Here is a 13,530-nt window from a genome sequence, read left to right as displayed (position 1 = left end):
ACTTGAGGAGATTGGGCTGTTTCATTCTCTTTGGCTTAGCAGTTACAAATGAATTTCCTTGTTACTTTTGGAGAGACAAAGCAGCTCTCTTAACACTCTTCCGGTGTTGATTCAGAATGACCTCACAACGAGGCAAACTCAGGGCTAAGGTTGGGGGTGGGATGGTGGGGATGGAGCTGACCGAAGGTGGAGGGAAAAGGAGGGTTTACTCCACTCTTACCCTTCCAGGGGTCCTCAAACTTTTTAAATAGGGGGCCAGTTCACTGTCCCTCAGACTGTTGGAGGGCCGGACTATAGCAAAAACAAAAACTTTGTTCTGTGGGCCTTTAAATAAACTTCATAGCCCTGGGGGAGGGGGATAATTGTCCTCAGCTGCCGCATCTGGCCCGCGGGCCGTAGTTTGAGGACCCCTGTAATATCTGTTTGGTGCCTGTGAAATGTCAGTGGGGAAAATCAATTTATGACAATTTTATTGCTAGAAGGAACCTTAAAAGTTAGTAATAAGTAATAAAAAATAAGTAATAAAAAGTCCGACTGATTGTACACATGAGGAAATCTCTAGATACTTCCAAAAGGTAAAATAACTTACAGATGAGGAAATATCTCTAGATATTTGCAAAAGGTGAAATATCAGGACAGGAACAGAGTTCAATTCTTTGTTATATTCTGCATAACTGACCTGTTAGGTTTCTCTGAATCCACTGACTTTATTCTTTTGCTCTTGTCAATATCCCAAAGTAAAACACCCTCCAATCAGTGTTGAAGGCCATCTAAAACTCAAATTAGGAAAACCTGGATTTGAATCCTGCCTCAAGCATAGTATGACTTGGGTAAATCAATCTTTCAGGATCTTAGTTTCCTGATTGATTAAGGGAACTGGATTGGATGGCCTGAAAGGTCTCTTACAGCTCTCAATCTATAAGCCTATAAAATTATAAAATAAACTTGGAGAAACATCCAAGAGCTAGAAAGGTTAATAATTTGTCCATGACCACTCAGACAATAATAACAATGTTAACAAAGACAATAACTATCATACAGCACTTATTGTCTGCCAAGCATTGGCATATATTTACAAATATATTCTCATTTGATCCTTATGACAATTCTCCAGTATAGGTTCTATTGTTATCCCCACTTTACACAGGATTCTGAGACATAGGTTGATTGGTTCAGGGTCCCACAGCTTGTGTCTGAGACTGAACTTTAATTTGGTTGGGTCTTCCTCATTCCAGGCCCAGTGCTCTATCCACCGGGTGACCTACTTGCTGAGTCATCACACTAGTAATGACGATGATGAGGATAAAAATTTATATAGCATTTACTGTGTGCTGGGCATGGTGCTAAGCACTTCTCAAATATTCTGTGCCCCATTTTGCAGATGAGGAAACTGAGGCAGAGGTTCAAAGGAATTCCCTTGTTACTTTTGGAGAGAGAACATAGCTCTCTGATGAATACATCTCTGGTGTTGATTCTGCATGAACGGGAAATACCTCAGGGGTGGGGTGGGGGGGAGGTCCCAGGGTTAGTATCTAAGGCTGGATTTGAACACAGATTTTCTTGAACCCACTGAGCTACCTAATACAGTTTTAGAGGATTTGAAGAAAGACTCTTAGCTTCTTTCATTATGTCTTGATAGCTGAGCCTTTCTCTTAAATTAACCTAATTTGATGGAAACGGCTTCAGACCACAACAGGAAGAGAAATGACAGCATGATTTCCCATAGTTGCTCTTCTAGCTGTAGTAGATCTTATATTGAATGTCTAAAATGGCCAGGGTTAACCAGTATAGAACTACCTACCAGAGATGGGAAATTCACTTTCTTATATCAGCTTTCAACCTGAGACTTGACTACTTAGGGGAAAGCCATCTATATAGTTCTCTTCTCCCAGGGGTCCTGAGGCAAGCTAGTCACATTGTTTCCCTCTGTCAGATTTCAGATCCACATTAAATGATAAAGCTTTTCTGAGAAAAGGAAAACCAGTCATTCTGAAAAGGGAACACTGTATGTTTTCTCTCTTACCTCTGACTGCTCCTGGGCAGCCTGATAAACAGTTCAGTTTGACTCTCTGGGAAAATGGAAAGAAGACAAGCTTTGAACTTAAGAACACCTATTTTAATTTAAAACAGGAAACAAGTGCAAACAATTCACAAAAAGTTCTCTAGGAAGGATGATCAGTTTCCAATTCTGACCTTAAAAACAAACAAACAAACTTTGTCATCTTGCTCAAAAGCAGGTTTGGGGGAAATACTGGAATCAGAAAATCCCTTCTGGTTGGGGAAGGAATCCGACAAAACTGTTTCTTTGAGATCCCTGCCTTCAACAGCTCTGATGTTGGGAGCTCCTTGCCTGTACTGTGAGCTAGGCATAGAAGTACTGCATTAGTATTTGTTAAATTGAATAGAAGTGCCTAAGGAAGCAGATGAAAATAAATTATGCTGAGAATCTCACCCCTATGATGATCTTCTTGAGGTGAGGAAACTAGACCTTAAAGGCCTTGAACCATGGTGATTTGAGTATCTGATGGAGTGGGGAAAAGGGTTCCATTTGTGAAATTCACAGGTAAAACTAAGTTCCAGTTACCTGACCATTGCTTTCTGCCTATTTCTGGCTCTGGGCTTCTGAAGCCTGAGGGTCTTCCAGAAATAGGACAAACTTCTGAAAGGATCCCAAAAGATCTCCACTAGACTTAAATACAGATGTGCCAGAGACCTGGTTTGGACTTAGAGGATGGGAGGCAAAGATGAATGAGTCCCTTAGGAACTAAATTATTTGGGAATGAGGATGGGCTGACATTATTGATCCTGGCTTTGGGATCTAACCAGAGCCAAAAGCTCCCTGAATACTTCCTCTAACTCTTAGAGGGAGTCATCCCTTTGTCCCAGAAGACATACTCTCCTGAGACAAAGTTTCCCAGTGAAAATAGCTTGTTTTTAGCTGAAGGTCAATTCTATGTCTGGCCCAAAGCCAGAGCAGCACCCGGATTATAGGGGAGGATGTATGCAGAACCAGAAAACAGATTTAGGTAGGATCTCCATGCCTTTCCTCACCCTCTATCCCCAAGTAAGTTGGGCACAAAAGGGAGTAATAAAACTGAGCTCCTCCCATTGACACATAGAATTCATGTTTGGTGGACTAGAGCACATGGTATTGATGCAATGCTCTTAAATCCCCGAGTTATAATTGGCTTGTACAAGACTATTCTGGTCTTCGGGGTTCCTCGAAAACAGTTCTGTACAAAGAATTGGATGCGTATTGGAGAATTCCCAAAATGTCATCCTGCCTAGAGTTGTCTCAGTAATCCCAAAGGCAACTAGTGTCTCTCTTGGGAGAGAGAGAGGGGAACCAAGGGGAGAAGTCCTAGTTGGCACATGGGACTGGGGGGGTGGGGGATCATTTCACATTCAGTCTTTGGAGAAAATACTGAGATGATGCAGGCACTGTTCCTAGCCTGCCTGGAAGGCTGCTGGTGCTTCCTCTATCCCGCATCCCTAGGCCAGCAGAACCCCAGGAGGCAGATGGACACTTTTAGTCGGCTCAGCAGGTAGAGGTGCGCTTTCGGTAGAGCTGAATCAGAGGCACCAAACACTCGGGAAGCCCTGTCTGCAGCAGGAAGGGATGGTCCAGCAGCTCCTGGGCAGTAGCTCGATCCAGGGGGTCTCGAATCAGCATCCTCTCCAGGAAGTCTCGAAGCACTGGGGAGGCCTGTAGAGAGTGAGAAAGGTCTGTAAAGTACAGGTGTACAGTGGTAGACCAAGAAGAAAGAGGGACTCGGAAACCACAAATGAAGAAGCCAAAGTTTAGGGAAATTAAGTGACTTGTCCAATGTCAGACAATGATTAAGTGACAAAGGTAGGATTTGAACCTAAGTCCTATGACCCCAATCATTGTATTTACCACTGTGCCAGGGCTAGGTCAAGGGGGCTATGTTCCTGTATGAGAGAGATTCTCTTGCCTCCTGGTACCATCTTCCTTGATGTTGGAATGAGGATATTTCAGGCTTCAGTGTTACTGGCCAAATGAATCTATTTTTCAGACAGCGGGTGGTGCGATGGATAATCTCAGATACTAATTAAATGCATGACTAGGCAATTTCAGTCTCATTTGCCTCAGTTTCTCCAATTGTAAAATGAGAATAATAATAGCATTTACCTCCCAGGGTTGTTGTGAAAATGAAATGAGATAATGTTTGTAAAGTGTTTAGCACAGTGCCAGACACATAGTAGGGAGCTATATAAATGATTCTTCCCTTCCCTTCAAAATATTTTCCATTCAGTTTTTAGTAATTTGTCTTCCTTATCGAGACATAGCTTGACAATCTCTGCTTCCTTGTTTCTTAGGCTTACTGCCAAAAACCCAGTAGTTTATTTAGATTACCATATTGTTTTGACTATAGGCTGCATACTTAAAATGATACTCACAAAAAAAAAAATCACACAAAAATTATTGGATACACATTTATTTGAAGTGTTTGAAATATTTCTCTGGCAGGGTTAGAACCTTCTTGATCTGCTTTGGCACAATTAAGAACAATGACTGGAGCCAGAACGCCTGGGTTCAAATCCCATCTCTGTCACTATCTGGGAAACCTTAAAAAAATTAACTAAAATTTAGACTCGTTTCTTAACTTGTAAAACGGGGGTGGGTGGGCGGGGAGGATATGGACTAGATGACTTCTAAGTTCCATTCTATGTCTAGAGCTACAATCTTACATCTTTTCTTTTGCTTTTCCCCTCAAGTCAAATAAACAATTCACTGACGTCTCCATCTTTATTATACTTAGCATTTATTGAATGTCAAGAACTACTCAGCCTATATGAAGACTGATTATAAGATACAATCTTCAGAAAAAACAGATTTCAAGAAGGGTAGAATTCCTATCTATATTCAGACATTACAATATCTTCTGGGTAATGGGACAATTTGAGGGAAAATGTTGAGCTCTTTGCTAAATACACAACCAAGAAATCTGGAGCTATGAAAATCTGGGTTACTATCTTCTTTATCCCCAGAGGGAGACACAGCCATCCCACTGCTTGACAGAGACTGTCATTGTGTGTTTGTCCTTTGTTGCTGTTGTTTACTGTCATTGTTGCCCTTCATTCTTGAAGAGGACCATGACATCAGGAAGGTAATACCATGATTTGCAAGTGAATTGGATTGAAGTGAGAGTAGGCTGTACAAAGTCATCAGCCATTCTCCAACTGATAAATGCTCAAAGAATATAAGCAACTACCAGAAGAAGAAATTAAAACCATTTGTAGTAATATGATAAGATGCTCTAAATCACTATTGATCAGAGAAATGTAAATTAAGACAACTCTGAGGTACCACTATACACCTGTCAGATTGGCTAAGATGACAGGAAAAGATAATGGTAAATGTTGGAGGGGATGTGGGAAAACTGGGACATTAATACATTGTTAGTGGAACTGTAAACTGATCCAACCATTCTGGAGAGTTATATGAAACTATGCCCAAAGAGCTATCAAACTATGCATACCCTTTGATCCAGCAGTGTCTCTACTGGGCCTGTATCCCAAAGAGATCATAAAAATGGGAAAAGGACCCACATGTGCAAAAATGTTTGTAGCAGCCCTTTTCATGGTAGCAAGAAACTGGAAGAGTGGCTGCCCATTTGTTGGAGAATGACTGAATAAGTTATGGCATAGAAATGTTATGGAGAATTATTGTTCTATAAGAAATGACCAGAAGGATGATTTCAGAGAGGCCTGGAGAGACTTACAGGAACCGATGCTGTGTGAAGTGAGTAGAACCAAGAAAACACTGTACACAAGCAACAATGATCCAATTCTTATGGATGTGGCTTTTTTCAACAATGAGTTGATTCAGGCCAATTTTAATAGACTTGTGATGGAGAGAGCCATCTACACCCAGAGAGAGGATTGTGGGGACTGAGTGTGCATCACTCATAGTATTTTCACCAATTTTCTTGTTTGTTTTTTGTTTTCTTTTCTCATTTTTTTCTTTTTGATCTGATTTTTCTTGAGCAGCATGATAATTGTGGAAATACGTATAGAAGAACTGCATATGTATTTAATATTTATTGGATTACTGCTGTCTAGGGGAGAAGGTAGGAAAAAAGGAAGAAAAAAATCAGAATAGGAGGTATTACAAGACTGAATGTTGAAAATTATCTTTGCATGTATTTTGAAAACAAAAGGCTATTATTTAAAAAGATAAAATTGGCCAAGTGGAAAATAATCAAATATCTGAAGTGAGATCTGAATCCAGGTTTGACTCCAATCCAAGATTTTATCTACTATTTAGAAATGTTATGGTATAGTGGAAAGGACACTATAAAGGAACAGTAGACCTAATTTCCAGACCTGAATCCACCACTACATCCCTTTTTGGTCCTGGGTATGGTAGGTAAGCTCTCAAGGCTCTCTGTCTCTGGCTGTCTTTCTCTGTCTCTTTATCTCTTTCTTGCACTATAAAATGGGAAGAATACAATACGTACGCTAATTTCACAAGATTTTGGTAAGGACGAAATGATAGAGTAGTGAAAAGTGTTTGGGAAAACATAAAACATGATACACACGTGAGAAATTAATATCACCCAATCTAGGGCAGAGGTATGGTACCTCATAAAATTAAACCTCTTAACTCCTAGAGGAGAGGATTGTTTTGAGCTATCTGAACCCTACTGCAAAGTCCTGGAGGTACGCAATGGGTAAATCCAAGAACTAAGAAATACTATGGGATCAATTGTCTTAGAAGATAATGCTTCTATCTTGGTATTCCCAGGACAAAGCCAACTCTACTTGGTAGCACCCCGCGCCTCCCCCTCCTCCCCAACTTCCCTCCAATTCATTTCTTTTAATTGTAGTTTAGTTATAAGCTTTGACATTTCTTCTTCTGGCCACCAGATGTCAGTATAGCATTGCAGTCATTTCCTTCTAGCTGAACAGGTATAAATGACTGATTGATATTAGCACAAAAAAGATCTGGGTTTGGGGGCACATTTCTTGCATGCAGCAAATTTCCGAGTTTTGTTTTCTTACCCATTCGGACATTTCATTTGCTTTTATTGGGTTAAAACTTTTTTGGGGAGGGAGAAGACCATGGCTTAGATATTAACAATGATATTAGGTTCCGATTTGATGGTACACTGAGAACCATCGCACTGTGACAAAGGAACTCTGAAAATATTTGGCCATATGCATAAATCTCCACTCCCTAAAGATGGGCGACTCTTGAGATAGAAGAAACCTTAGAAATCAAAGATGTCTTTGTTTACAGGTGACAAAATTAAGGTCTCTTGAGGTAAAATCATTCATCCAAGTTGATACGGATAGATGATGTAGAATTTGAATTCATTTCTTCTAACTCCACATGCAGAATTCATTCACCCTCACTCAGACCAGTCCTTTTCTACATTTCTCTTTGTACAAATCAGATTACTTTTCCTGGGTTTTGTATCTCCTACCTTTTACTTGCTTGGTTTCTTTCCTTAGTCATCCTAGGACCCTGACATTTTAATAACTCCAGAGTCTAAGTAAGTCAGGTGATGCTTCTATGAGGCCTGATGTAGAAAGAAAATTAGGGGAGGTGGTCCAACCCAAGGGTCTTGAATTTTTGTGGATTAAGAATGTCTGTAGAGGAATATCTTTTCAGGTCAATCCAAACTCTCTGGTTTCTATGCCCAGAGGGCTAACTCTGTCTCTGAGACTCTGGGTTCTCCCCCTGTAGAGGCAGAACAAGTTATATGGAACATAACCTTGGGAGTTATATGGAACAAAACCTATGGATTTACTGACCTTGTGAGAGTTTTTCAGTTTGGGTGGGGGGCTGTCCCGGAGCCTTTTCATAGCTTGCACTGGAGAGTCACTGAAGTATGGGGGCTCCCCATCCACCATCTCAATCACCATAATGCCCAGAGACCAGATATCCACCTGTAAAAATAGAATGAGTATCAGTGACTCTCCTGTGCCAGCTCTCTCTGTTCTTAGTGACTCGCTAGGTTAGGGATGGCAAGAAGCTGACTCAGGACAGACTTTATTCTCTTCACTGACCAATTTCATAGTCATTTGATCAGTCATTTACCTATATCTAGGTGACTACCATATAAAGAGTCCTAAACTTGACCCCCAGGGAAGAGAGGACCTCTGGACTAATTCAGACCTCCTGAAAACTAAGCCAACATGGAGAAGGAGAAAGCACTTTTGCCTTACATATCTCTTCCATTTTAGCTAAAATACCAAGAGATGGTTAATATGGAAATAGGGTCTTCATGATTTCACATGAATAATTGATATCCTATTACTTGCTTTCATAATGGGTGGTGGGGTAGGGCTTGGATGGAGGAAGAGAATTCAGAACTCAAAATATTTTTAAATGAATATTAAAAATAAATAATACGTTTATTTTTAAAAAGCAAGTTAGCAAAAATAGATAATTAACCATGAGAGAGCAGCCAAATTCTAGAGTGAGCAATAAGAAACAATGAAGAGGAATGGATGAAGATCACAAATTTAGAGATGACTTGCTGAAGGTCACATAGTTTGGAAGTGTATAAAGCAGGATTTGAATTCGAGTTTTCCCAACTCTAAGTCCAAAGTCCTATCCACTATTCCATCTTGCCTCAAGGCAGGCATTGGGTGATGGCTATAGCGATAGGAAAAGTAGAGATTTCAGATGGGGGGACAAAGGACATTCTATGGCCAATACATTCAAGAGGAAGTCAAAATTAGAGCAGGGGCAAGTAGAACAAAATATGAGGGAAAGTGTGGAAAGACAGTGAGTTGAGAGACTTCTCAGGTGCAGAAAAAAGTCCCCATCAAAGCTATGTCCATTGAAGAAAATAATGTGAAAAGTTACCTCAGTTGTGTAGGGAGACCTTGAGATCACCTCTGGTGCCATCCAGTAGGGAGTGCCAACTAGGGACTTCCTTTTGGGAACATCTTTGCTGATCTGGGCACAGAATCCAAAGTCTGAGAGTTTCACCTGGTAAAGGAGAGGGAGAAGAGAGAAAGAGCAAGTCAGGGGATGAGTGGTTGATTAGGAGATGGAAAGGCATCAGGAGAAGAAGAGAGGGTACAATGTAAAACACAGAGTAAAGTGGAAACTTGGTATGTCAGGTTGAAATGGAGAAAGCCAGAGGAGGGACCTACCCTTCCATCGAGGGTCAGGAGTATGGAGTCACTCTTGATGTCTCGATGGATGACCCCCTGAGAGTGAAGGTAAGCGAGGGCTTGCAAAACTGATTCACTCACAGTGGCAATCTGTTCCTCGTTCAACCTGGAGGTAGGAAGCAGGGTGTCAGTGGGATTAGCTTTGGGGAGGGTTGCAGAAAGATGGGGCAAATATAGTGATATTGAAACAACGGAAACCAAGTGGTCTGTGACACCAGCCTCTTCCCAAACAAATATTTCTGTTTTGGCCAGAAACCCTGAGGGTCTTTCCCTTCCTTTTTTATTTGTTTGTTTATTTATGTTTATTATTATTATTATTATTATTATTATTATTATTTGATTAGGTGAGAGAGGCCATTCTTTGCTAACAAGGGGCACACAATTAGAGAAGCTATCCCAAATGTTCATAGAGACAAAAATAAATTTTTGTGCTCGATTTGTGGCAGAGAATTCTGATCTCATATTGGTCTAATCAGCCACAGCTGGACACACTGTAATTTGATTCTAACATAGTGATGTCATTAACCACCTAGCCTTAACCACTGAATGTCTGTGACCTCCATCAAACTGGGACCTGAAAAAGACAGCCTAAAAAGGTTAACGTCCCCACTGCATCCAGGGTCTCTCCAGTCATCCTGATCTGTATCTGATCACTGGAGCCAGATGGCTCATGGGGAGAAACTGAGGCAGGTGACCTTGCACAGCTCCTCTCACTGAAATCCAATTCACTAGCATGTCATGAAAGCCCCTCCCTGATATCTTGGTCCTCCTCAAGAACGATGGATTAAAAAATAACCTCCCATAGATGGAGATTGTTTCTTAGCCTTAGATCCCCAAAGCCTCAGGGCAAGCCAGCAGGAGCCCAGTTCAAGCTGAGCAGAGACTTGGGTCCAAATCTAGAGGAGACTTTAGCCCCTAGAATGTCACTTCCTTACACGGGGTCTCAGTTTCACTGTGTCAAAAGGGGAGCCTCAGTCAATGGGGGAGATTCTCCGAGCCAGGGCTGCCAGCGAAGTCTAGGAAACTGAAGGCTGGGGTTGTTGGGGAGAGGGAGGAGGGAGGAGCCCTGGAAGTGGACACATACCTGACTTGAGACACAATGTCAGTAAGGGCACCCCCCTGCAGAAACTCCATCAGCACCCACAGCTCTTCACCCACCAGGTAGCTCTTGTACAACTCCACCACGTTGACATGCTGGTAATCCCTCATGATCACCACCTGGGGAGGCAGCAGGAGCCAGTATGAGGACCACTCTTAAATGGCCAGAGAATCCTCCCGCTGGCTCCCCCCTCCCCCACTTCCTTCCCCTCCCCCGCACCTCATTAAAGAGCAGCTCCCGGCGCTGCTGCTTCCTCAGGTCCATCATCTTGACGGCCACCTGACGCCCAGAGTGCTTCTCCCGGGCCAGACAGACGATGCCGGTGGAGCCCTCCCCGATCTTCACGTAGCTCTCCAGCAGCAACCGGGGGTCTCCTTGGTCCACCACCATTCTCAGGGCTGCCTTGAACTGCTCATGGGTCACGACGCCCGGCTCCTCCCCAGTGGGCACGAGGGCCTTGGCGGCGGCGGGGTCCTGGGGGAGGTGCAGGTTGCTGGCGCTGGTTTGAGGGTGCCGGGTTCGTGGGGAGCCGGCGGGGGAGGGGCGGCCAGGGGGCGGGGCCACTGCTGGAACTGTCCGTAGGGACTTCTTGGGGCTGCTGGTTTCAGAGACGATCAGGTTATTGAAATCCCCCACGGACTGCTCTGAGATCAAAGACTGTGCCTTGGCCGGAAGGCTTGGGGGAGAGTCTTTCGGTGTCGATCGAAAGAGGGGAATGGGCTAGAGGGAAGAAAGAAGGAGATTTAACAGGAGCCAATGAGGCCTCTCTGGCCTGGGTTTAGGAGCAACAGATGCAGGGGAATGGATCTGACTTCTGGAAGTTCCTGTCAGGAGTCCATCAGGGTGGCTGGGAGGTAAGCTGAACTGAGAAGCTTCTGCAAATAACGGCTTTCAAATAAGCCATAACCAAGCCACAACTGTGCCCTGTAATAAGGAGGCTGAATAGTTGCTCTACATAGTGGTGACTCTCACCACTACAGAGAAGACAGTGAAAAGCCATTTTCTTCAGGGGGCACCATATTTGCTGAATGAACAATAGCAAGAGCCCAGGGAGAACACAGCAACAGAGCATCCCGCTCCTGTAGGGAGCCAAATCACAGAGAATCTGAGCTACAATCTGGCTGCTGAATCTTTCCAACTCCCTCTTAGAGAGAGAGAGAGACAGAGATAGGCACAGAACCAGAGATAAACAGAAACAGAGAGACAGTGGGGGGGGGGGGGAGAGAGAGAGAGAAAGGGAGGGAAGGGGAGAGAGAGGGAGAAGGGGGAAAGAAAGAGGAGGGAGGAAGAAGAGAGGAGGAGGAGAGAGGGAGAGACAGAGAGATATAGAGGAGGAGGAGAGACAGAAAGAGGGAAGGGAGGAGAGAAGAATCCACAGGGTTGCTAGGCCTTGCCCCTCTCAAAACCAGGGCAGAGGAATGGATGATTACTGAGCTCTTGCTGCTGGTACTGCAGTCAAACATCCTTTTCTGGAAATGAGCAATAAAACAAGTGAAATATTTCAAAAACAGCTGGGGTTTTCTGCCACCGAGGGTAAAATAAAAACGAAAGAAAATATCTCATGTCATGGACCCTTGGGTGAGAATGGAGAGTGGGATTCCTCAGCTTATTTCAGTCTGATGTCTTGGTTGTTTTCCTCCTTAGTAAAGAGGTAAACAAAATGGGGGTTTATTCCAGTCACCTAAAGTAGAATGTGATACAATAGGAGTGGATCCAAAGAATACTAAACATCTCCCCATGGGAGAGAGATAAGAGCCATGACTCCTCTGCCCTATCGGTGTGACTGGAGGCATGGAGGTGATATAAGTGGAAGTAATGGGCTGCTTGGCTTCAGGAAGACCTGTGTTCACATCCCATCTTGTTCGTTGACCAGTTATGTGACCTGGATAAATCACTTTAACTTCTCAGGAACTTAGGTTTCTGTATCTGTACAGTTCTAAGTCTTTGGCTTTATTATTGCAAGCCCAGAAAATTGAAAAAGGAATTCCAGAGATGACCTTCCCCTGGGAATTTTTCCTTTAAGAGAGGCTGACAGGCTTATTCTGCTCTTTGGCTAAGACTAATTTTTCTCCCTACTCCTTTGGGAGGAAGAAAGTAGGGAGCCCCAAAGGGATTCCTCATACCTGTGTTTTTTCCTGTTGTCCTGGGGTCCCAGACCTAAGCAACAGTGATTGATAGTGAAAACATTGCTAGATCAAAGGATATGGTTGTCAGAAGACATTTCCAAGCTCATTTCCTGTGTTCATCCTTAGATAAGTCACAGTCAATTTGACTTGGTTTCCTCATCTGTGAAATGGACTAGATGACCTCTAAGGTCTCTGCTAATTCTAGATCTATTTTCTTGCTTATTTTACAGACAAATGAAATGAGAAGTGAAGTGATTTGCTCAAGTTCGCATGGGAATAAATAGCAGAAGTCATATTTGAACCCCATCCTCAGAATTCAAATCCAGAGCTCTTAAAGAAGTAGAGCCAAGACTAACATGGGCTGTAGTGGACTGGGTTCAATTCTAGTTCTACTACTTATTACTTGTATAACATGGCATCTTAGTTTATCTCAGCCTCAGTTTTTCCAGCTGTAAATTGAGGAGATAGGGCAGCTAGATGGTACTATGGATAGTAAGGAAGCCTTGAATTCAAATTTGATCTTAGACCCTTGAGTCTCTGGGCAAGTTATTCACAACTACAGCCTCAATTTCCTAGCTGTAAAATGGAAGGAAATAAACATTTATTGAGCACCTACTGTGTGCCAGGCCCTGAGCTAAGTGCTTTACAAATATCATCTCATTTGATTCTCATAACAATTCTGGGTGTTGTTGCTTTCCTCATTTCACAGATAATAAACTAAGGCAGACAGAAATTAAGGGACTTGCCTAGAGTCCTATAGCTAGTACATATGTTTGAAGCAAAATTTGAATTTAGGTGTTTCTGACTCCAGGCTCTAGACTTTTCCATGGTGCCACTGAGCTGCTTCCAGAAGAGGCAACCTTAAAACATGATATAAATGCAAGTCAGTATATTACCCTCTCCAGTAGTATCTGCATTTTAAAAGAGGAGGTAATGCTTATTAACCCAAAGGAATGAAGGAATTCAGAATGAAAGTAACTACTATTTATAAAGTACTTTGATAGTGGCAAAGCACCTTACATATATTATTTCATTTGATCCTCAAAACAACCCTGTAAGAGAGATTCTATAATTCCTAATTTACAAATGAAGAAATGCAGAGATTTAGTGAATCGTCCAGAGCTGGTAATTTGTCCAGAAATCTGA

The 13,530-nt window shown here is 42.6% G+C and overlaps 1 protein-coding gene across 1 annotated transcript in view; it reads right to left on the bottom strand.

Annotated features, from left to right (window-relative positions):
• Positions 1-2,094: 2,094 nt before the first annotated feature.
• PAK6 (p21 (RAC1) activated kinase 6) overlaps positions 2,095-13,530 on the bottom strand; it is a 59,295-nt gene continuing 47,859 nt past the window's right edge. Inside the window, 6 exon segments of the mRNA XM_051977069.1 lie at positions 2,095-3,706; positions 7,786-7,920; positions 8,846-8,971; positions 9,139-9,265; positions 10,244-10,377; positions 10,478-10,978. Coding sequence (XP_051833029.1) covers positions 3,539-3,706; positions 7,786-7,920; positions 8,846-8,971; positions 9,139-9,265; positions 10,244-10,377; positions 10,478-10,978 — 1,191 coding nt within the window. The 3' untranslated portion in view covers positions 2,095-3,538.

This window comes from Antechinus flavipes, chromosome 2 (genome assembly GCF_016432865.1).
Source record: "Antechinus flavipes isolate AdamAnt ecotype Samford, QLD, Australia chromosome 2, AdamAnt_v2, whole genome shotgun sequence".
NCBI classification, from domain to species: Eukaryota; Metazoa; Chordata; class Mammalia; order Dasyuromorphia; family Dasyuridae; genus Antechinus; species Antechinus flavipes.
Note: the sequence above shows the minus strand (reverse complement) of the source record. Positions and strands in the feature narration are given on the sequence as shown.